The sequence below is a fragment of the Macaca thibetana genome, chromosome 19 (assembly GCF_024542745.1).
Source record: "Macaca thibetana thibetana isolate TM-01 chromosome 19, ASM2454274v1, whole genome shotgun sequence".
NCBI lineage: Eukaryota > Metazoa > Chordata > Mammalia > Primates > Cercopithecidae > Macaca > Macaca thibetana.
In genome coordinates this window covers 45,460,446-45,484,931 of record NC_065596.1, presented here as the reverse complement: position 1 = coordinate 45,484,931, position 24,486 = coordinate 45,460,446, and the positions used below count along the sequence as shown (strand labels likewise).

Below are 24,486 nucleotides of genomic sequence, written 5' to 3'. Positions count from 1 at the left end.
CAGGTTCAAGTGATTCTCCTGCCTCAGCCTCCCGAGTAGCTGGGATTACAGGTGTGTGCCACCACACCTGGCTAATTTTTTGTATTTTTAGTAGAAATGGGGTTTCACCATGTTAGCCAGGCTGGTCTCGAACTCCTGACCTCAGGTGATCCACCCGCCTTGGCCTCCCAAAGTGCTGGGGTTATAGGTGTAAGCCACCACAGCTGGCCTGGTTTTAGTTTTCTTACTCTAGGAGGAACTTGAGGGCAGAGTCTGGGTCTAGCTCATCTGGGTTGTAATATATCCTTCTAGCAAATATTCCCTACTGTATGTCTGGTCCTGTGCTGGGCAAGAATGAGGAGGCAGTGGTGACTGGGACAGCTCCAGCCCTGCCCATCAGAGCTTACATTGCAGTAGGGGACAGACCCATCCCTGGACAGTGACCACACAGAGTAGTCAGGGCTGGGATGGGAGAAGTGGAGGGTTCTGGGTACCCAGTGGTGACAGAAATGGCTCCAGATCCTGCTGTCTCAGGGCTCCCACTCTGGCTAGAGTTAATATCACTAATACTGAAAATAATTTAGACAGCTGATCATTTTCATTTTGTTAAATTTGTTTTTTGGTTTTAAGACAGAGTCTCGCTCTGTCACCCAGGCTGGAGAGCAGTGGAGTGATCTTGGCTCACTGCAACCTCCGCTCACTGCAACCTCCGCCTCCCAGCTTCAAACAATTCTCCTGTCTCATCCCCCTGAGTAGCTGGGACTACAAGCCCATGCCACCGGGCCCAGCTCATTTTTGTATTTTTAGTAGAGATGCGGTTTCGCTATGTTGGCCAGGCCAGTCTCGAACTCCTGACCTCAAATGATCCGTACACCTCGGCCTCCCAAAGTGCTGGGATTATAGGCATGAGCCACTGTGCCTGGCCAATTTTGTTAAGTTTGTTTCCTATGTTCGATATACCATTTTAAGTTGGTAATTTGCATTCACTCATTGAATTCAATTCACTCATTGAATTTTCACACTAAGCATTCCAGGTAGGCACTACCATTATGTCCAATTTGTAGACGAGAGAACTGAGCCCCAGAGAGATTAAGCCTCCTACTCAAGCTCACACAGTCAGAAGGTGGTGGAGCTAGGATTCGAACCCAGGACATCTGGCTTAACCCCCCCCCAGGCTCTACTGCTTCTCAACAGTGGCGGAGAAGTGGTGGATTCCCAGGGAGAGGATGAGGGTTGTGGATGTGGGTGGAAGGAGGCCTGAGACTGAAATGAACCAAGTTTGGGCGTCTCACCTGCAGGGTGCAGTGGGTCAGGGGGTAGATGCCGCTCAGGCCTGGAGTCCAAGCCACCTCCAGCTCCGTGGGTTGGCGGGAGACCAGATGGAGGTTACGGGGCTGCTGGGGGAGCACTGTGGACAAACAGGAGGGATTGACCCTGGGGAGCCTTTGCTCAAAGCTCCCTACCCTGCTCTCTGCCCCCACTCTGACCCCAGACCCAAGCCCTACTCTCTGATGCCCAGCTCCCCACCTCCCAACCCTGTCACCTGTGATGGTGGCCGTGCGGGATGTGGTGACCCCCTTGGCGTTATGGGCTTCGCAGGAGAAAGAGGATGTCTTGTTCAGCCCTAGGGAGTCACATGAGGGAAGGGCCCAGTATCAGAGAGGGGCAGGAAGGGCTCCCGGGCCATGCCGGGCCACTCCTACCACGGTCAGTGCAGCCCACACAGGCACTTGCCTGAAGGGAGAATTAGCGGAGTTGAGGGCAATGAGTTAGGAACACAGCCTCCATCCCCAAACGCAAGGATGGCTTGGCTTCAGCCCTAACCTCCCGCCACACAGACACACATAGTACAGACACACACAGCCACACACAGGCACAGGCACACACGTTCTCACACACATTCTTACACCTCAGAGACACACTTATACACACACAGACATATACTCACACAGACACACATAAAGACTCACACAGCCACACACAGGCACACACACTCATACACACACATAGACACACATACACAGACACACACACAGACACACAGCCACACACAGGCACAGGCACACACACTCATACACACACATAGACACACATACACAGACACACACAAAGACACACAGCCACACACAGGCACAGGCACACACACTCTTACACCCCAGATAGACACACACTCATACACACACATAGATACATATGCTCACACAGACACACACACAGCCACACACAGGCACACACACACATTCTTACACCCCAGATAGAGACACATACTCATAGACACACATATAAACACACATGCTCACACACATGCACAGCCACAGAGACACAGCCATACACACACACAGTCTGTCTCACACACACAGATTCTTACACCTAGATACATACTCATATATACATATATAGACACACAGAAACACACATGCTCGTATATATGGACATAGACACATATATACATACACATAGACACACAAAAGCATACACAGACACACACACACAGGAGACACACAAACATGCACACACACGCACAAACACAGGCACCCTAACTCACAGGGTCACATGTATGGGCACACACACCTGCTAGACACACTTAAGGAAACCGGCCCATGGCTGTGCATCAATGGAGACGTGTCTGTTCATCTCTAAGCTCGCCTCCTACCAACCCCTCTCCCGCTCTCCCCGTCACACGCTCTGCTCCGGCCACACTGGCCTCCAGGGTCTCTGGAACGAATACATGAAGCATGTTTCCACCCCGAGAACTGTGCACTGTTCCCTGTGCTCAAAACAGTCTTCCACAAATGTCCACGTGACTCGCACCCTCTTCTTTCATTTTTGTTCCTCAACAACACCTCTCAGTCCGCTGGGCCTGGCCACCCTGTTAATATTGGAGCTTGGCCATGCGTGGTGGCTCATGACTGTAATCCCAGCACTTTGGGAGGCCGAGTCAGGAGGATCGCTTGAGGCCAGGAGTTAGAGACCAGCCTGGGCAACATGGTGAGACCCCATCTCTACTAAAAAGAGAAAAATTATCCGGGTGTGGTGGTGCACACCTGTAGTCCCAGCTACTGGGGAGGCTGAGGTGGGGGGACTACCTGTGCCCAGGGAGGTGGAGGCTGCAGTGAGCTGTGATCGTGCCACTGCACTCCAATCTGGGCGACAAAGTGTGGCCCTGTCTCAAAAAAATTAAAAATAATAAAATGAAATATAAAGGCTGGGCACAGTGGCTCGCGCCTGTAATCCCAGTCTTGGGAGGCCGAGGCAGGTGGATCGCCTAAGGTCAGAAGTTGGAGACCAGCCTGGCCAACATAGTGAAACCTCGTCTCTACTAAAAATACAAAAAATTAGCTGGGCGTAGTGGCAGGCCCCTGTAATCCCAGCTACTCAGGAGGTTGAGACAGGAGAATTGGTTGAACCCAGGAGGCAAAGGCTGCAGTGAGCTGAGATCACGCCATTGCACTCCAGTCTGGGCAACAAGAGCGAAACTCTGTCTAAAAAAAAAAAAAAAAGAAAAAGAATAAAATAAAATAAAATAAATAAATAAAAAATAAAATAAAATTGGAGGTAACTGGAGCTTCCCCTGCAAATCTACCCCCTTCTCGCTTTACTTTTCCTCTTTGGTTCTTCTCATAGCCCAGCATACTTTACCTGTTATCCAGGTACCTTGTCCATTGTCAGTTTCCCCCACTAGAATGTCAGCTCCAGGAGGGCAGGGGTTGTGTCTGTTTCGTCCCCTGCTGTGTCAGGATGGTCTGGCACACAATAGATGTGCCATAAATGCGTGTTGAACGAGTGAGTGAATGTGCGTTCAGCTGTGTACTTATGAGTATCCCTGGGCATAGGTGCAGAAATGTGAGTGTGTGTAATTCCACAGGGGAGTTCATGTATTGTGTCTTGACTGTTTTTTTCTTTTCTTTTCTTTTTTGAGAGTCTCGTTCTGTCACCCAGGCTAGAGTGCAGTGGGATAATCTTGGCTCACGGCAACCTCCGCCTCCCAGGTTCAAGTGATTCTCCTGCCTCAGCCTTCTGAATAGCTGGGATTACAGGAGCGCGCCACCACACCCGGCTAATTTTTGTGTTTTTTAGTAGAGATAGGGTTTCACCATGTCGGCCAGGCTGGTCTCAAACTCCTGACCTCAAGTGATCTGTCCGCGTCACCCTCACAAAGTGCTGGGATTACAGGCATGAGCCACCGTGCCCGGCCTTGAGTAACTGTTTTTGAGTGAAGGTGGATTGCCTTCACTCCCTAATGTGGTGGTGGTGGTGGCGTTGGTATCACAGGCGTGCACACACAGAAGCACATACAAGTACAGAGACAAACACAAGAGACACAGACCTGCAAGCACACATAGGTACCCAACACACACCGCTATACAACATGCATCAGTCCCCCTTTATCCGAAGTTTCACTTTTTGAGGTTTCAGTTACTCTTAGTCTAAAAATATTCAATGGAAAATTCCAGATATAACTCCTAAGTTTTAAATTGCACGCCGTTCTGTGTACTGTGATGAAACCTCATGCCATCCCACTCTGGTTGGCCTGGAACATGAATCCCCCCTTTGTCCAGCATCTCAGTGCTATAGCTGATACCTGTCTGTGGGTCACTTAGCTATCAGATCGACTGTCCTGGTATTGCAGTGCTGGTGTTCAAGAAACTCTTATTTTTCTAAATAATGGCCTGGCCGGGTGCTGTGGCTCACGCCTGCAATCCCAGCACTTTGGGAGGCCGAGGTGGTGGATCACTTGAGGTTAGAAGTTTAATACAAGCCTGGGCAACATAGTGAAATCCCCATCTCTACTAAAAATACAAAAAAAAAAAAAAAAAAAAAAAAAAAAATCAGCCAGGCATAGTGGCGGACGCCTGTAATCCCAGCTATTCGGGAGGCTGAGGCACGATAATCACTAAAACCCGGGTGGCGGAGGTTGCAGTGAGCCAAGATCCAGCCTAGGTGACAGACCAAGACTTTGTCTTAAAAAAAAAAAAAAAAAAAGCCCCATTGTGCAAAATAATGATGGCTGCAATTCGGATAGGCCAAAGAGAAGCCTTAAAGTGCTTCCTTTTAAGTGAAAAGGTGAAAGTTCTCCACTTAGAAAAAGATAATCAATGGCCGGGCGCAGTGGCTCACGCCTGTAATGCCAGCACTTTGGGAGGCCGAGGTGGGTGGATCACAATGAGTTTGAGACGAGCCTGACCAACATGGTGAAACCCTGTCTCTACTAAAAATACAAAAATTAGCCAGGTATGGAGGTGCACACCTGTAATCTCAGCTACTTAGGAGGCTAAGGCAGGAGAATTGCTTGAACCCGGGAGGTGGAGGTTGCAGTGAGTGGAGATCGCACCATTGCACTCCAGCCTGGGCAACAGGAGCTAAACTCCGTCTCAAAAAAAAAAAAAAAGATAATCACGTACACTGAGGTAGGTAAGATCTACAGTAAGAAAACAATCTATCTGCGAAATTGTGAAGGAAAAAGAAAGTTATGCATAGTATACATAGGGCTTAGTATTATTCATTGTTTCAGGCTTTTGCGGGGGTCTTAGAGAATGTATCCTGGTGAATAAGGGGAACCCCTCAACACAGATACACATAGAAACATAGTCAGCCCCCCAACACACACACACACACACACACACAATGTCTGTGCTAGGGTGTAAGAAGGATCAAGTTTTTCGTTTTGTTTTTTGAGAGAGGGTCTTGCTCTGTCACCCAGGCTGGAGTGCAGTGGCACAATCACGGCTCACTGCAGCCTTGATTTTCAGGGCTCAAGCGATTCTCCTGTCTCATCCTCCCGAGTGGCTGGGACTACAGGAAGCCACCACACTTCGCTAACTTTTAAATTTTTTTGTAGAGAAGAGGGGAGTCTCACTATGTTGCCCAGACTTTTCTCAAACTTCTGGCCCCAAGCAATCCTCGCGCCTCGGCCTCCCAAACTGTTGGAATTGCAGGCTGAGCCACTCCGTGCCTGGACCCGGGACCAAGTCTTGTAAGTGCAACTGCAGTTCTCCGTGTTGTTTACGCGTGTGCCTGTGCATCTGCGTCTGTTTCTGAGACGGTATGTTTGTGATCCTGCGTGTATCTGTGGATGGCATGTATGTGCGTATGTTGAGTATCTGTGTGCGTGTCTCTCGTGTTTCCTCCGTGCGTGTACGCCTGTGTTCCCACCGCGTTCGCAAGGGAGGCTCTCCATCCGCAGACACAAAGTTTCCTTTTCTCCATCAGCGGAGGGAGTGGAATGGGGCAAAGTCTGCAGAGGCCGGAAGCGGGTGGGTAGGGGAGCTCCTCAGTCGCCGCTTCCTAGGTGGCCGTTCCCAGCCAAGGTCAGGTGCCCGCTCCCACAGCCCCCGCGCCCCGAAGGCCCCGCGCCCGCAGCCCCCGCGCCGCCAGGAGGAGAAACAGTACAGTCCCGGGCTGGCGGCCCGAGAGGGGGCGGGGAGCCTGGGTCGGGTCCAGCCACCTGGCACGTGGGGCCCCGCCAGGGTCAGCGCGCGGGAGCTGGCGCCGCCGGCCGGAGAAGCCCTGGGGCGGGAGGTGGGTTCTGGAGCCGGGTCCCGTTCCGACCGCAGCATTCCTGCCCCCGCGTGAGTCACCGGGGGCACCTCCCCACCCCAGCGCTTCCGGCCGGCTTCGGGGGCGCGGAGCCAGAGCCGGGATACCCCTTCCCAGGCCCCAACGGCCGCACCTTGAGTGAAGGGGACAGGAGGAACTGGGACCCCTTCCCTTCCAGAATTCTCTTGCTTTACCGCAGGAGGACAGGAGCAGGCCGACTCCAGATGTGCTTTCCAGATGTCCTGACCATCCCCCCCCAACCCCTGCTCTCCGCCCCAGCTTTTCCAGAGAATGAGAGGGATGGAAGGAGGAGGGGCACGCCCTGAGTCAGATAGAGGGACAGAAGCACACAAACGGACAAAATTCCTTCACACAGCAACCCCCCCAACACACTCACAATGACTCACACTTAAACACACAGGGGCTGTTATTAGCACAGAAAACGCAGCACTTGGTAAGTTAACAGCACACAGATATGCAAGGGCTGATGTCACAAACACAGTGACACAAAAACACCGTGACTCACACATATACACACGGACTGACACTGATGTACGTTCATAAAGAGACATGTATGCATACAAGCCAACGTGGGACAAACACATCAACACAAACAAATCAATTTGTACACAGTCGCACGTGTACAAATTGATTACAAACACCTAGCAGCGCAATATACATCTAGGCTGATGCCAACACACACACAAAACTAAATGTCCCTGTATATTGAGAGACACACACCACACAACAGCATACATGGAGTTGAGGTGGACAGATGCACACCAGGACACAATGAAGGGTTACGGTGACCTGCTCAGACACAGACACACTGATACGTACCAATACATAGCCTTTATCTATGCCATAAGATGGAGCTGGATGCACCCAGGTTTCATGTTCACCGAGACACAGACTGATACAAAAACACATTTGCGCTGGGTGCAGTGGCTCACGCCTGTAATCCCAGTACTTTGGAAGGCCGAGGCCGGTGGATCACTTGAGGTCAGAAGTTCGAGGCTAGTCTGGCCAACAGGGTGAAACCCTGTCTCTACTAAAAATACAAAAATAAGCTGGGCGTGCCTGTAATCCCAGCTACTCAGGAGGCTGAGGCAGGAGAATTGCTTGAACCCGGGAGGCGGAAGTTACAGTAAGCCAAACTCGTGTCACCGCACTCCAGCATGGGTGACAGAGTGCGACTCTGTCTCAAAAAAAAAAAAAAAAAAAAAAAAAACCAAAAAACAAAAAACAAAGAAACACAGTTTCGTAGATGCGCAGGCCTGATGCAGACACAAGGATGGAGACACTGCCATGGACACATAGATTGACACAGACACACATGTATACGCTGGCTGGTAAGCATCCTTGGGTCATGTACTCAGAGGCAGCAGGGGCCAGTGCACACACAGGGAGACCAGAGAGAAGCAGAGAGGGCTGTTGCACACACACACACAGATCTGTGACGACAGTCATACACCAACGTGCCTTACCCTGTGACATATACACACATGCCACAGACACATCTATGGACACACACAGAAAGCTGGTAAGAGGCTGAGGGTTGAGTGCAGTGGCTCACGCCTGTAAATCCCAACACTTTGGGAGGCCGAGGTGGGGGGATTACTTGAGGCCAGGAGTTCAAGACCAGCCGGGGTAACATGGCAAGACCCCATCTCTACCAAAAAATATAAAAATTATCCAGGTATGGTGGCGCATGCCTGTAGTCCCAGCTGCTTGAGGGGTGGGTGGGTGCTGAGGTAGGAGGATTGCTTGAGCCCAGGAGGTGGAGGCTACAGTGAGCCATGATCACAGTACTGCACTCCAGCCTGGGTTACATAGCGAGAGCTTGTCTTGAAAAAAATAAGGGAAAAAAAAAAAGCTGGTAAGAAACACAAGTTATCCATGGATACATGCTGATTCTGCAAGGGAACAGAAGCTCTCACTAGGACACGCTCACACCCATAGCTGCACACCTGTGGGCTGACACTACCACCTGCATACAGAGAGGTGTGCAGCATAGCCCCAAACCCACTACCCTCCATGCACACTTTACTTTCATACAGTGAGTCTCAGCTGTGAACACACAAACACAAAAATGAGGGACAGACACAGGCTGACACTGGTATACTCAGTCATGCACACATACACAGACACCCATACACGGGCAACCCCTAAGAAACGTATAGAGAGAGACATACTATGAAGATCCAAACACACACTGGGACAGAACCCAAGTTGAAGGAAATATACTTAGTCACACACACACACACACACACACACACACACAGGACATCCGCAGAAGCCCACCCTCGCCAAGGCACACGCTCACACAGAGGTTGTGCTGACGGATACACTAACACTCAGATCCAGAACACACGGATATCCAGACACCCCACCACACCACACAGACATGCACAGACCCTCACACCTGTGCAGCCCCCATTTCTCTCCCTTCCCTCCCCTTCTTATGGGACCTGCCAGGCTGACTCATGCCCCATCCCCAACCCTGGTCCCTACTCAGGCACTCGAGCCATGGGCCTGAGTCACTCCTCTGGGGTCAGCATGCTCACCAGGTCTTCCTTGCAACTCAGGGTCCCAGGAATGCTAAGAATGTGAGCTCCTCCCTCCACCCTGGAGACCCCCAGCCAGGAGGCCCCTCCTCATTCCAGCAGAGAGAGGCAGCAGGTTGGGAATGTGGGAAGCTGATGCCCTCAAGGCTGTAGCCTCCTTCCTCTATGGAGCCTCTGCCATCTGCTCCTCAGTCTTTCCTCCTTCAGTAGGGAGAACCCCCTGAGTCCAGGGTCCCCCAGTGATGCCTCTGGCCACTGTGTAACCCTGAGCTCTGTCCTGCCTTGTCTGCATGGTACAGAAGGGAATGGTCACCAAGAAGGAGAGGGTTTCTGTCACTCAAACTTCCCTGTCCTGTCTTTTGTTTGGTTTGGTTTTTTGTTTTGAGACAGAGTCTTGCTCTGTCACCCAGGCTGGAGCGCAGTGGTGCGATCTTGGCTCACTGCAACCTCCACCTCCTGGGTTCAAGCAATTCTCCTGCCTCAGCCTCCCAAGTAGCTGGGACTACAGATGCCTGTCACCACGCCTGGCTGATTTTTGTATTTTTGGTAAAGATGGGGTTTTACCATGTTGGCCAGGCTGGTTTCAAACTCCTGGCCTCAAGTGATCCACCTGCCTCAGCCTCCCAAAGTGCTGGAATTACAGGCGTGAGCCACCGTGCCCGGCCTCTCTGTCCTGTCTATGTACAACTTGGGTCACTGTGGCCTGTCCCTTCCAGTGTCTTTCTGTCTCTCTCTGTCTCCCACTTTTTTTTGTTTTGTTTTATTTTGAGACGGAGTCTTGCTCTGTCGCCCAGGCTGGAGTGCAATGGCGAGATCTGGGCTCACTGCAAGCTCCGCCTCCCGGGTTCACACCATTCTCCTGCCTCAGCCTCCCAAGTAGCTGGGACTACAGGCACCTGTCACCACGCCCAGCTAATTTTTTTGTATTTTTAGTAGAGACGGGGCTTCACCATGTTAGCCAGGATGGTCTTGATCTCCTGACCTCGTGATCTGCCCGCCTCGGCCTCCCAAAGTGCTGGGATTACAGGAGTGAGCCACTGCGCCCGGCCTCTGTCTCCCACTTTCTTCCTGTTCTCTCTTCTTTGGGTTCAGTTTCCCCAGTGGGGACCGGGCTGGACATCCTCCCTTTGACCGAGGTCAGCAGGGCTTGTTAGGGCAGGAGGTGGGCCGGTTGTGGAGGGAGGCGGAGGAGAGGAGGGCACAGTTGATTCTGGTGCCCTGCTTGGGTCACGGGCTGACAAAGGGGCACCAGGCCCACACACACTCAGGCCATGGAACAGCTCAGAGGGAACCCAGGACAAAGAATTCTATTCAGAGAGAGGCTGGGGTGAATGGAGGGAGAGAGAAGCAGAGAGAGAGAGAAAGAGACACATACAGAGAGAGACAGAAGGACACACACACCGAGAGACAGAAAGACCGAAAAAGGCATTCGGAGAGAAACAAGGTTTAAGTAGAGACAGAGAGGCAGAGACAAACTCAGAGGGAGAAACAGAGAGACAGACAGTGAGGGACAGAAGGACAGTCAGACACCCACGCAGAGGTAGCAATGCTCTCTTGCTCCTGACTCCAGCCCTGCCCGGCCCCCTGTGCAGAGCTGACCCACATCCCCGGACTCACCTGGAACATGCAGGTTGCGCTGGGGACCATGACCTGGAGCTGTGGCCAGGGGGACAGCATCCTGGAGCCAGAGTAGGTCCACGGGCTCTGGAGGTCCCTGGGCTTGGCAGCTCAGGTTGAAGGGGGTGTTGGCGGCCACAGTCCTGTCCTCAGGCTCCTCCAGGAAGTAAGGCAAGCCTGTGGGGGTGGGCAGTGGTAGAGGCTGGGGTCCCTCTGAGCCCCCAAGATGTCTGACCCACACTAGGATGCTGTAGGCTTTGGGCAGCAAACTCACCCTGCAGGGTCATTGACCTGCCTGTATCTGATCCCCCGAGGGCACCTGAGCCATACCCAATACACGTGACTCCAATATATGATTCCTCCCATGTCAGACCCCCCAAGATAGCTGAGCTCCTCATGTCTCTCTTCCAGAATGTCTGACAGCTCATCCTCATCTCACTCTACAGATGAGAAAAATGACACCGCTGGGATCGTGGGGAGAGGGGTACGTTGCGTGCCTCTGATGCCTTATCTGATGCCCAGAATGGCGTCCTGTGACCTGATCATGTCTGATGCCTAGGACATCCAACCACCCCCAGGAAGTCTTTTCACCCAGAGCATATAATCCCCCAGCCCTGGCCCCGTAACTTATATGGACTCCCAGCTTCTTGACCCCCCAAAACTCTGACATTCTTACTGTATGTCGCCTACGGTCATCCCAAATCCTCCAGCACCCTTTGACCCCTCAGGATTCCTGACTTCCTGCAACTTGTGAGTGCCACACATCCTCTGACCCCTCAGGACCCCTGACCCCAGAGCTCACCCTCCAGCCCTACGTAGCCAGGCTGGGACACGAAGTTCTGATGTCCCAGAAACACCAAACACTGGTACTGTCCCGCGTCGGAAAGCTGTAGGGAGGCGATTCTGACAGGGCAAGAGGAGAGACAGAGAGGTTTGGGGTCAGAGTTGGACACTGGGAGGGGGTCTGTCAGAACGGAAAGAGGGTGTCCAGCCTGGAAGCTCGTGACAACCAAGAAGTAGCTCCTATTATTAACTCATTTTGCAGAAGAGGAAAACGAAACCTAGAGGTTCCATCACACACTCCAAGCCGCACAGCTGACAAGTGGTCGAGCTGGGGTTCCCACCCAGGTGGGCTTTCTGCCCCCTGCGTGACGGAGGTGAGGGTGGGATTTGGGGATATGGCCACACACCTGAGCTGGCTGACCACTATCCAGTCATCCTGCTCATCTTCACCCAGGGGCACCTGGGTCTGGGTGCTGTCCGCGAGCTCCAGGATCTGTCCGTCCCGAAGCCAGTGTACCTCGGGGGGCTCTCCCTGAACCTGGAGCTGACACCGAAGGGTGCCCGTGAGTCCCCGGGCACCTGTGATATTCCCTGGGTTACCCACGAAAGGACTTTCTTCAGCCTGTGTGCCTGCAGGGGCGATGGGAAGAGTTAGCTTAGGAACCCCCCAGCTCCTTCTGGCCCTCAGTTCCACCCTGTCCCTGCCTGCCCACCGGCCGCCAGGACCCCGCCAGGCCCTTAGGCCCACATAGTTGCAGAGTGACCTCAGAGCGGGGTGGAGGGCGGAGGCTCTGAGGGGAGGATGGGAGTCCTCCCAGGGGACTGGGATCCAGCGTCCATCCCATCGGGAAGGAGGCTCGGGATCTGGCAGCCTCCCACGCCCTGCACTGCCTGGCAGGGCCAGCCCCTGCCCCCTTCGTCCTCTCTTAGGTCTCTAGAGACTTAACAGATCATGCTGGTGCTGGTGGATGGAGGGGAAGAATCAGGGGTCGGGGGAGGGAGATAAGGGTGGTGGAGGAGAGAGATAAGGGTGGCGGAGGAGTGAGAAGCCAAAGAAAGTCAGGCAGGGGAGACGAGACAGAGAGGAGCAGAGATACAAGGAGTGACAGAAACAAATGAAGAAACAGCCCTCAAGAGAGAAGACAAGGTGGGGGCGAAGGGGGGATACAGTCACAGAGGGAGGCTGAGAAGAGAGAGAGACTTAGAGAGCAGGGAGAGAGAGAGGCAGAGACTGTGAGAGAGAGAAACAGAGACCCACAGAGGTAGCAGAGCTGGAGGCAGAGACAGAGACACGAAGTGAGAGCCTCCTCCCCAGAGATGGCGTGGACTGGTGGGGTAGGGACAAGTTGGAGGGGGGTGTTGGCAGGGAGAAGGGTTTCCCCCAGGGCTCCAGAGCCCTCCTCATCCCGCCGCCTGACTCGGTCCACTTGGGAAAGATTTCTTCCTTCTCGGCAACCCCCAGCTCAGCCCCTCTTCCCATGGCCCCCTTCTCAGGTCCAGCCCCCACCCCTGCCCTCAGCTTCTCCTTGTCTGTCTGTCTCTCTGGGTCCTCTCTTCCGTCCCCCCTGCCCTTCAGTTCCTCTCTCTGTCTTTCTCTCCCTCTGCCGCACTTGGTGTCTCTGAATCTGTCTCCTTCTCTTGAAGTCCCTTTTCTGTGGTCCCAGGGAAACTCCCTAAGCCAGCCCAGCACCCCCCCCCACACCTGCCATCATCCCCCACCTCCTACCCCTGCCCCAGCCCCTCCGAGGGGGTCCCTGCCCCAAGGAGCCCCCATCACTCACCCCTGGGGGCCATGCACACCCAGCCGCACAGCGCCAAGCACCAGGCCAGCGGGACCCTGCCCATCCTGGGGCACCGCCACGCCATGGGTGCCAAACTTTCCTCAGAAGTTGTTGGGCTCCCAGCAGGGGAGGGGGCAGGGCCGGGCTGTCCCCGGCCCTCCCCCCAGCTCCGGGCTCTCTGGATTTGGCACTGCCTGCCTGGCACAGCGGCAGGGGAGGCCCTCGCCACCACCGGCTCTGCTCAGCAGCCGCCTTCTCAGCACCCCTGCCTCTTTCTCTCACTCCCAGACTTGGGCAAACCCTTTCTCCGCCCCTGGCTCCCCCTTTGCCTCCTCCCACCAGGGCCAGAGCCCAGGGGCCACCTGGACAGTCAGGGGTTAACTCAAGAGAGGAGAGGATCAGCCCTTTCTTAAAGGGGCCAGGGAGGGAGCTGAGGAGGGGGAAGGGGACCCTGGTGGCTGTGCCCCCAGTCCTGGGCCAGTGAGGCCGTGTCTCTCTATCCGGGCTCTGGGCGCTGTCCCTCTGGGCTCTGTGTCTGGTAAACATTCCTCCAGAACTCCACTCCCCTCTCAGCTCAGGCCGTGACGCCCCTCTCCCCGCCTCCACCCCCAGCCCAGCCCCAGCCAGGCCTCCTTGGCCCTTCACTCCCCCTCACTCTCACGGCTCCTCAGACAAGGACACACACACACACACACACACTCTTAGACGTCATTGACACGCAGAGGCTAGGACAAGCAGAGACACGCAGAGAGACCCAGACGGGCAGGGGCATGCTACTGGCCCACAGACACACAGACAAGCCGGGCCAGGAGCTCAATTCCTGGAGAAACCTCAGAGACAGGAGGACACTACTGGGTGGGCGTCCATGGGGGACACTTACTTAGGGAGACACAGATCTTCAGACACGCCAAAACCTGCGTGGACGCCTAAATGAGACACCAATATACAGGCGACACGGAAGGGGACCCAAGTTGGAATCCCAGTGCTACCACTAACTGTGGGCTACTGGCAAGTGACTGGCCTCCTGAGCCTCAGTTTGTCCATCTGTAAAATGGGAATAAGAATAGTTGTTGGCCGGCAGTAACTCACTCCTGTAATCTCAGCACTTTGGGAGGCCAAGGTGGGAGGATCACTTAAGCCCAGGAGTTTGAGACCAGACTGGTCAATGCAGCGAGACCCCCATCTCTACAAGAAGTTTAAAAATTAAAACTTGAGGCCGGGCGCGGTGGCTCAAGCCTGTAATCCTAGCACTTTGGGAGGCCGAGATGGGCGGATCACGAGGTCAGGAGATCGAGACCATCCTGGCTAACATGGTAAAACCCCCGCTCTACTAAAAAATACAAAAAAAAACCTAGCCGGGCGGGGTGGCGGGCACCTGTAGTCCCAGCTACTCGGGAGGCTGAGGCAGGAGAATGGCGTGAACCCGGGAGGCGGAGCTTGCAGTGAGCGGAGATCTGGCCACTGCACTCCAGCCTGGGTGACAGAGCAAGACTCCGTCTCAAAAAAAATAAAAATAAAAAAATAAAATAAATAAAAAAATTAAAATAAATAAATACATAAATAAAAATTAAAACTTAACTGGATATCATGGCATGTGCGTGTGGTCCCAGCTACTAGGGAGGCTGGAGTGAGAGGAACACTTGAGTCCAAGAGATCGAGGCTGCAGCGAGCCCTGATCATTCCACTGCTCTCTCCTTCTGGTGGGATTGTGTATCCTGGTTGTTGCAGACCTGCTGCCTACGTATCGGCTCTGCTGCACCTCCATTTCTCTGCCCTGTGTGTTTGGCATGTGGAGGGCTCTGCATGTCTGGACGTCTGTGAGGAGGAGGCTGGGCATCTATCCCTCTGCTCTTGGCCACCTCTGTTTGGGTACTGGTATCCCTATGGTGCATCATAAAGTCCTATCTGTTTGACCTCCTGATGTCTCTTCTGCCTGCCCCTTGCCAGCACCCCTAGTCTGATCCTCCCTTCTCCTGCCTCTATATTCTCACTCCTTTCTCCCATTTAGCAACCAGAGGACTGTTTCTGAAAGTCACATCCTACCCCGTCCCTTCTCTGCTTGCCCATGGCCTCCTGCTGCCCACAGGGCAAGCTCCCAGCTCCTTGTCACTGGCCACTTAGGGCCCTTCACCATTGTCTCCCTGGGCTGTGTCTTTTTTCTTTTTTGAGACAGAGTCTCGCTCTGTTGCCCAGGCTGGAGTGCAGTGGCTTGATCTTGGCTCACTGCAACCTCCACCTCCTGGGTTCAAGTGATCCACCTCAGCTTCCTGAGTAGCTGGGATTACAGGCGTGCACCACCACCCCAGGTTAATTTTTGTATTTTTAGTAGAGACGGGGTTTCACCATGTTGGCCAGGCTGGTCTGGGACCTCAGGTGATCTGCCTGCTTCGGCCTCCCAAAGGGCTGGGATTACAGGCGTGAGCCACCGCGCCAGCCATGGGCTGCTGGCTTCTGTTGCTCCTTCGAACCTGTCTCCCACTCGACAGTCAGAAGGCTTCTTTCCAATCTCAAACCAAACCCTTTCCCACCTCTGCCCCAAACCTTTCAGCAAAACCCTAAACTCCTTATGTTTCTGTGACCCTCCCCTCGCCTCCCCAGGCTTCTCTCGCTTTCTCACCCAAAGGACCCCCTCAGAGGCCTTGGAGCAACCTCCTGCAGCACTTTGTCCCCAACTCTATCTTCCCTTCTCCATCACATCACTGCCTGGCCCCCACAGCCCAATCTAGGGTCCTCGTGTTGTTCCCTCCCCAACACGCTGTCCCTTTCCTTGGTAACACTTTGCCTGGGTTGTCACTATATATTTATTGGCATGATTATGTGTCTCACATCTGTCTCCTCCCACTGGTCTGTGGGCTCTGCGGGGCAGGGACTGGTTATATTTTGGGCACTGTTGCATCTTCGCCACTGTTGCCATAAAGGGGACAATTCCTTATTGTGGCTTTTTAATTTTTTTTTTCTTGAGACGGAGTCTCACTCTGTCGCCCAGGCTGGAGTGCAGTGGCTATATCTCAGCTGACTGCAAACTCCACTTCCCAGTTCAAGCACTCTGTCATCTCGCTGTGTCGTCTTGCTCTGTCATCCAGACTGGAATGCAGTGGCACCATCATAGTTTGCTGAAGCCTCAAATTCCTGGGCTCACGCGATCCTCCTGCCTCAGCCTCCCCGAGTAGCCAAGACTATGTGTGCAAGCACACCTGGCTAATTTTAAAAAACTGTTTTAGGGGCCAGACGCGGCGGCTCTCATGCCTGTAATCCCAGCACTTTGGGAGGCTAAGGCGGGCGGATCACGAGGTCAGGAGATCAAGACCAGTCTGGCTAACACGGTGAAACCCCGTCTCTATTAAAAATACAAAAAATTGGCTGGGCGCGGTGGCTCATGCCTGTAATCCCAGCACTTTGGGAGGCTGAGGCGGGCGGATCACAAGGTCAGGAGATCGAGACCATCCTGACTAACACAGTGAAACCCCGTCTCTACTAAAAATACAAAAAAATTAGCCGGGCGTGGTGGCGGGCACCTGTAGTCCCAGCTACTCGGGAGGCTGAGGCAGGAGAATGGCGTGAACCCGGGAGGCGGAGCTTGCAGTGAGCCAAGAGCGCGCCACTGCACTCCAGCCTGGGCGACAGAGCGAAACTCCGTCTCAGAAAAAAAAAAAAAAAAAATACAAAAAATTAGCCAGGCATTGTGGTGGGTACCCGTAATCCCAGCTACTCCAGAGACTGAGGCAGGAGAATGGCGGGAACCCGGGGGGCGGAGCTTGCAGTGAGCTGAGATTGCGCCGCTACACTCCAGCCTGGGTGACAGAGCCAGACTCCGTCTCTAAATAAATAAATAAATAAATAAAATAACAACAACAACAACAAAACTGTTTTAGGCCGGGCACAGTGGCTCATGCCTGTAATCCCAGCATTTTGGGAGGCTGAGGTGGGTGGACCACGAGGTCAGGAGTTCAAGTGCAGCCTGGCCAAGATGGGGAAACCCCGTCTCTACTAAAAATACAAAAATTAGCTGGGCACGGTGGCGGACGCCTGTAATCTCAGCTACTCGGGAGACTGAGGCAGGGAACTACTTGAATCCGGGAGGTGGAGGTTGCAGTGAGCCAAGATCATGCCACTGCACTCCAGCCTGGGTGACAGGGCGAGACACAGGGTCTGGCTATGTTGCCAGGCTGGTCTTAAACTCCTAGCCTCAAGCATCCCACCTGGGCCTCCTAAACTATGGGATTATAGGCGTGACCCACTGTGTGACCCACTGTGCCCAGGCCGATCTCTTTTTTCTTTTTTTCTTTTTTTTTTGGTTGCGGGGATGGTCTCTTGCTGTCACCCAGGCTGGAGTGCAGTGGTGCAATCCCAGCTCACTGCAACCTCCACCTCCCAGGTTCAAGATATTCTCCTGCCTCAGCCTCCTGAGTAGCTGGGACTACAGGAACCCACCACAATGCCCGGCTAATTTTTGTATTTGTAGTAGAAACGGGGTTTCACCATGTTGGCCAGGCTGGTCTCGAACTCCTGACCTCAGGTGATTCTCCTGCCTCAGCCTCCCAAAGTGCTGGGATTACAGGTGTGAGCCACCACGCCTGGCCTATTGTGGCATTTTTGAGGGGTGCAAATATGTGCAAAGGTCTCACATATTTGTTGGGGGGCCCCTGTCCACCCAAGGGCTCAGTGGACCCAGCTGGTTGATGGCCTACTTGAACCTGTGAATTCATTCACTCATGAACAATATCAAACATTTGCTGAGTACCTGCTATGTGCCTGCAATTTACTTTGAAATGCATTTTAAAAAATGAGACGGGGGCCGGACGTGGTGGCTCATGCCCGTAATCCCAGCACTTTGGGAGGCCGAGGTGGGTAGATCATTTGAGGTCAGGAATTCGAGACTAGCCTTGCCAACTTTTAAAAACTTCATCTCTACTAAAAATACAAAAAAAAAAAAAAAAATTAGCCAGGCATGGTGGTGCACGCCTGTAGTCCCAGCTACTTGGGAGACTGAGGCAGGACAATCTCTTTAACCTGGGAGGTGGAGGTTGCAGTGAGCCAGGATTGCGCCAATGCACTCCGGCCTGGGTGACAGCAAGAGACCATCTCCCCTTCCGCCCAAAAAAGAGAAAAAGAGATGGGGCTGTGCCCAGTGGGTCGCACCTATAATCCCACACTTCAGGAGGATCACTTGAGGCTAGGGGTTTAAGATCAGCCTGGCAACATAGCCAGACTTTGTGTCTTCCAAAAAAAAAATTTTTTTTTAAATTTTTTATTTATTTTTATTTTTTGAGACGGAGTCTCACACTCTCACCCAGGCTGGAGTGCAGTGGCGCCATCTTGGCTCACTGCAAGCTCCACCTCCCGGGTTCACACCATTCTCCTGCCTCAGCCTCCCGAGTAGCTGGGACTACAGGTGCCCGCCACACCCAGCTAATTTTTTGTATTTTTAGTAGAGACGGGGTTTCACCATGTTAGCCAGGATGGCAATTTTTTTTTAATTAGTCAGGCGTGCTTGCACACATAGTCTTGTCTACTCGGGGAGGCTGAGGCAGGAGGATTGCTTGAGCCCAGGAGTTTGAGGCTGCAGCAAGCTATAATGGCACCACTGCAGTCTAGTCTGGATGACAGAGCGAGATCCTATCTCCAAAAAAAAAAAAAAAAAAAAAAAAAGAAGAGGAAAGATGGACAGGTGGGGCTGTCCATTGTAGAAGCTACGGGTGGGGCTTCTACAATGAGCAGACAAGTCCACATCCTCCTGGAGTTTCCATTCAAAGGGGAAGAGAAATAACACTCACATAAATACTTATCATGTTGCAAGATGTGCAGTGAAGAAAAATAAAGGAGGGGCCGGGCACAGTGGCTCATGCCTATAATCCCAGCACTTTGGGAGGCCAAGGCAGGAGGATCACCTGAGGTCGGGAGCTTGAGACCAGCCTGGGCAACATGACGAAACCCATCTTTGCTAAAAATACAAAAATTAGCCAGGCACCATGGCTCACACCTGTAATCCCAGCACTTTGGGAAGCTGAGGCAGGTGGATCACGAGGTCATGAGTTCGAGACCAGCCTGGCCAACATGGTGAAACCCTGTCTCTGCTAAAAATACAAAAATTAAACTGGTGTGGTGGCACGTGCCTGTAGTCCCAGCTACTCGGGAGGCTGAGGCAGGAGAATTGCTTGAACCCAGGAGGTGAAGGTTGCAGGCAGTGAGCTGAGATCATGCCACTGCACTACAGCCTGGACAACAGAGCAAGACTCCATCTAAAAAAAAAAAAACCCAACATTTATCTGGGTGTGGGGGTACATACCTGTAATCCCAGCTACTTGGGAGGCTAAGGCAAGAGAATCGCTTGAACCCCGATGGCAGAAGTTGCTTTGAGCCAATATCGCATCATTGCACTCCAACCTGGGCAACAGAGCAAAACTCCATCTCAAAAAACAAACAAACAAACAAAAAAAGAAAAAGCAGGGGATAGTGAGAGGTGTGGGTGCTGTTTTAGGATGTTGGGGGAAGGCCTCTCTCAGGTTATGATTGAGATCTGAAGTAAATTAGCAAGTGAGCCCTGTGGGGAAGAGTATTCCAGGTGGATGGAACAGCCAGTGCAAAGGCCCAGAGGCAGGCGTGTGGCAGGCGTGTGAAGAACTGTGAAGAGGCCTGTTTGTGGCTGGAACAGCTGTGGGCAGGGGTAGAGGGAAGGTAGGCTTGGGGTGAGGGTGAGCCTTGGACTGGCAAAGACTTCGACCTTTGTTTTAACTATGATATGAACAGGAGTAACACCATCTGATCTAGGGTTTAAAGGATCCCTCTGCTAAGGCAAGTGAAAGGTTGACACGTTCTTGCTCTGTTGCCCAGACTGGAGTGCAGTGGCATGAATACAGTTCATTACAGCATTGACCTCCTAGTCTCAAGCGATCTTCCCACTTCAGCCTCCCGAGTAGCTGGGACCACAGGTGTGCGCCACAATAACTGGCTAAATTTTTTAGTTTTTCGTAGAGACAGGGTCTCACTTTGTTATCTGGGCTAGTTTTGCACTCCTGGGCTCAAGAGATCCTCCCGCCTCAGCCTCCCAAATTGCTGGGATTACATGCGTGAGTCACCGCACACCTGGCTGGTTGGCAGAGTTTCTAACAGAGGGATCAGGACCTGGACACATTAATTTTAAGTGTCACTACACATGGGACCATCAGTTATTGCAATGCGATGCAACGAGATGTGGCCTAGAACCTCCAGTGAGGATCTCTTGCCAGAATGAGCCTGAATCTGATCTAATTCCCAGTTTGCAGGAGATCCTGGGAACAGAATGACATCTTGAACAACACCACAAAGATACTGTCAGCCTAATCCAGAATGTGAAAAATTGTACAGGGCCAATGACCCAGTTGATTGAGGAAATCAATGGCATATAAAAGAATGGGTAACAGTTACAGATTTAAAAAACTTCAAAGACATTTCAAACAAAATTCAGATTCTGATTTGAACAAACCAATCTTAAAAGACATTGATATCCCAGCACTTTGGGAGGCCAAGGTGAGAGGATTGCTTGAGCCCAAGAGTTGGAGGCCAGCCTGCAAAATAAAGGGAGACCCCATCTCAAAAAAAAAAAAAAGTTTTTTTAAATTAGTTGGGTGTGGTGGTGTGTGCCTGTAATCACAGCTACTCAGGAGGCTGAGACAAGAGGATCGCTTGAGCCTGGGAAGCAGAGGTTGCAGTGAGCAGAGATTGTGCCACCGCACTCCAGCCTGGGCAACAGAGCAAGACCCTATCTTTAAAAAAAAAAAAAGGACAGCCGGGCGCGGTGGCTCACGCCTGTAATCCCAGCACTTTGGGAGGCCGAGGCGGGCGGATCATGAGGTCAGGAGATCGAGACCATCCTGGTGAACACGGTGAAACCCTGTCTCTACTAAAAATACAAAAAATTAGCCGGGCGTGGTGGGCACCTGTAGTCCCAGCTACTTGGGAGGCTGAGGCAGGAGAATGGTGTGAACCTGGGAGGCAGAGCTTGCAGTGAGCTGAGATCGCGCCACTGCACTCCAGCCTGGGTAGCAGAGCAAGACTCCGTCTCAAAAAAAAAAAAAGGACAGGCAAGGCACAGTGGCTCACACCTGTAATCCTAGCCTATTGGGAGGCCAACGCGGGCGAATCACCAGGTCAGGAGTTCCAGACCAGCCTGACCAACATGGCGAAACCCCGTCTCTACTAAAAATACAAAAATTATATGGGTGTGGTGGTGCACACTGGTAGTCTCAGCTACTTGGGAGCTCATGAGGCTGAGGCAGGAGAATCACTTGAACCTGAGAGGCGGAGGTTGCAGTGAGCCGAGATCGCGCCACTGCACTCTAGCCTGGGCAACAGAGCAAGACTCCGTCTCAAAAAAAAAAAAAAAAGGACATTTATGAGACTATCAGAGAAATGTGAAAATGTGAACACTGATTATGAATACAATGAATGAATAACAGAATTGTTCATTGTGATAGGTGTGAAAGTGAGTATTGTAGTTTTGACTTTTAAAAAATAAACTTTAACAGGGAGTTATTGTGTTTGTTGTTGTTGTTTAAGATGGGCTCCCTCTGTCACCCAGGCTGGAGTGCAGTGGAGTGATCATAGCTCACTGCAGCCTCGTCCTCCCAGGCTCAGGTGATCCTCTCACCTCAGCCTCCTGAGTAACTGGGACTACAAGTGTGCACCACCACACCGGGCTCACTTTTTGTAGAGAGAGGGTTTCCCTATGTTACCCAGACTGGTCTTGAACTCTTGGGCTCAAGAGATCCATGTGCCTTGGACTCCCAAAGTGCTGAGATTACAGGTGTGAGCCACCACGCTCGGCCAGAGTTATTATTTAATGGGTAGTTTTTGTTGGAAACAATGTAAACATTTTGGGCATAAATAGTGGTGATGGTTATACAACATTGTGAATATATTTTTTGTTTGATTTTTTGAGACAGAGTTTCGCTCTCGTTGCCCAGACTGGGGTGCAGTGGCATGATCTCCGCTCACCGCAACTTCCACCTCCCGGGTTCAAGCGATTCTCCTGCCTTAGCCTCCCTAGTAGCTGGGATTACAGGTGCCTGCCGTCACGCCTGGCTAATTTTTGTATTTTTAGTAGGGACCGGGTTTTACCATGTTGTCCAGGCTGGTCTCGAACTCCTGACCTTAAGTGATCTGCCCGCCTCAGCCTCCCAAAGTGCTGGGATTATAGGCATGAGCCACCACACCTGGCCCCATTGCCTTAATTTTAAAAGAAGAAAACCTTAAACTTCATTCCTTTTCAAAGTACACTGACATATAAAAAAATAGTAATATTAAATCCAAGAAGAACTTAGCACATATTTATTTCCTATGAAGTTCTAAAATTTTTTCACATTTCTTTCGGGATTTTTTTTTTTTTCCTTGAATCAGAGTCTTGCCCTTTTGCCCAGGCTGATCTTGAACCCCTGGACTCAAGCAATCCTCCTGCCTTGGCCCCTCAACATGCTAGGGTTAGAGGTGTGAGCCACTGTGCCTGGCCCACATTTCTCACATCTTATCAATTTATTAAGACTTTAAGATGGTAAAGCCTCAGCCAAGGTGTGGCCAGCTAGGAGGTGGCAAAGTTAGGATCTGATTCCAATCTCATCTTTCAGTTCTCTATTATTCTGTTTTGTGCTACCTCTGTAGAACTTAAGCCAATAAAGTGTTAATATCTTGGAATTTTTTTTAAACTTTAGCTAATGATATATGCATTGCTTAAGTTTTTTGATGAACTGATAGGTGCAATTTCGTCAGAAATGCCTAAAAAATCCTGAACTGGTCTGGGCACAGTGGCTCATGCCTGGCCAACATGGCGAAACCCCATCTACACTAAAAAAACAAAAATTAACCAGGCGCTCGCCGGTAATCCCAGCTACTCAGGAGGCTGAGGCAGGAGAATCGCTTGAACTCGGGAGGTGGAGGCTGCAGTGAGCCAAGATCATGCCACTGTGCTCCAGGTTGGGTGACAGAGTGAGACTCCGTCAAAAAAAAAAAAAAAAAAAAAAAAAAAAAAAAAATCAGCCAGGCGCAGTGGCTCACACCTGTAGTCCCAGCACTTTGGGAGGCCAAGGCAGGTGGATCACCTGAGGTCTGAGGTCAGGAGTTTGAGGCCAGCCTGACCAACATGGAGAAATCCCATCTCTACCAAAAACACAAAAATTAGCCGGGCGTGGTGGCGCATGCCTGTAATCCTAGCTATTCGGGAGGCTGAGGCTGGAGAATTGCTTGAACCCGGGAGGTGGAGGTTGCGGTGAGCCGAGATTGCGCCATTGCACTCCAGCCTGGGCAACAAGAGCAAAACTCTGTCTCAAAATAAATAAATAAATAAATAAATCCTGAGCTGGTGGCCACGTGGGTAGAAATGTTAGAAAGCAGTGTAGCGAAGTGCTAGTGGGAGAACCCTGGAGGTGCACAAGGTGTTCCTTGTACAATTCCCTCAACTTTGCTGCATGTTTGAAAACTGTCTTCATAAAATGTCAAGGGCAAAAATGTCCTTAACTCTTAGAAACGTGTATTAAATTACTTTCTGTAATTTGCCTTAAAATAATCTTTAAAAAGCAATAGGTAGCCAGGCACGGTGGCTCACACTTGTAATCCCAGCACTTTGGGAGGCCAAGGCAGGCAGATCACCTGAGGTCAGGAGTTCAAGACCAGCCTGGCCAACATGGCGAAACCCCGTCTCTACTAAAAATACAAAAATTAGCCAGGCTTGGTGGCAGGCGCCTGTAATTTCAGCTACTCAGGAGGTCGAGGCAGGAGAACTGCTTGAACATAAGAGGCGGAGGTTACAGTGAGCTGAGATGGTGCCACTGCACTCCAGCCTGGGAAACGGAGTGAGACTCTGTCTCAAAAAAAAAAAAAAAAAGATAAATAAATAAATAAAAAGCAATAGGTAAAATAAAAATATCAGGACAGGGTACAGTGACTCACACCTGTAATCCCAGCACTTTGGGAGGCTGGGATGGAAACTCTCGAGGCCTGGAATTTGAGACCAGTGTGGGCTATATAGTGAGAACTTCTCTATAAAAAATAAAAATAAGAAATTTAGCCAGGTGTGATGGCATGCATCTGTAGTCCCAGCTGCTTGGAGGCCGAGGCGGGAGGATCACTTGAGTCTAGGAGTCCAAGGCCAAGGCCACAGTGAACTATGATCATGCTACTGCACCCCAGCTTAAACAACAAAGCAAAACCCCATCTCAAAAAAAGAAGAGGCAGAAAAGGATATAGATGAAGTA

At 51.8% G+C, this 24,486-nt stretch overlaps 1 protein-coding gene across 3 annotated transcripts in view; it reads right to left on the bottom strand.

Annotated features, from left to right (window-relative positions):
- AXL (AXL receptor tyrosine kinase) overlaps positions 1-13,795 on the bottom strand; it is a 44,368-nt gene extending 30,573 nt beyond the window's left edge. For all 3 annotated transcript variants that reach the window (XM_050768417.1, XM_050768418.1, XM_050768419.1), the window contains exons 1-6: positions 13,265-13,795; positions 11,891-12,113; positions 11,503-11,603; positions 10,701-10,877; positions 1,523-1,603; positions 1,272-1,387 (exon numbers count right to left, since the gene is read on the bottom strand). In XM_050768417.1, coding sequence (XP_050624374.1) covers positions 1,272-1,387; positions 1,523-1,603; positions 10,701-10,877; positions 11,503-11,603; positions 11,891-12,113; positions 13,265-13,349 — 783 coding nt within the window. In that variant the 5' untranslated portion in view covers positions 13,350-13,795. The remainder of the gene's footprint in view (positions 1-1,271; positions 1,388-1,522; positions 1,604-10,700; positions 10,878-11,502; positions 11,604-11,890; positions 12,114-13,264) is intronic.
- Between the last annotated feature and the right edge of the window lie 10,691 nt (positions 13,796-24,486).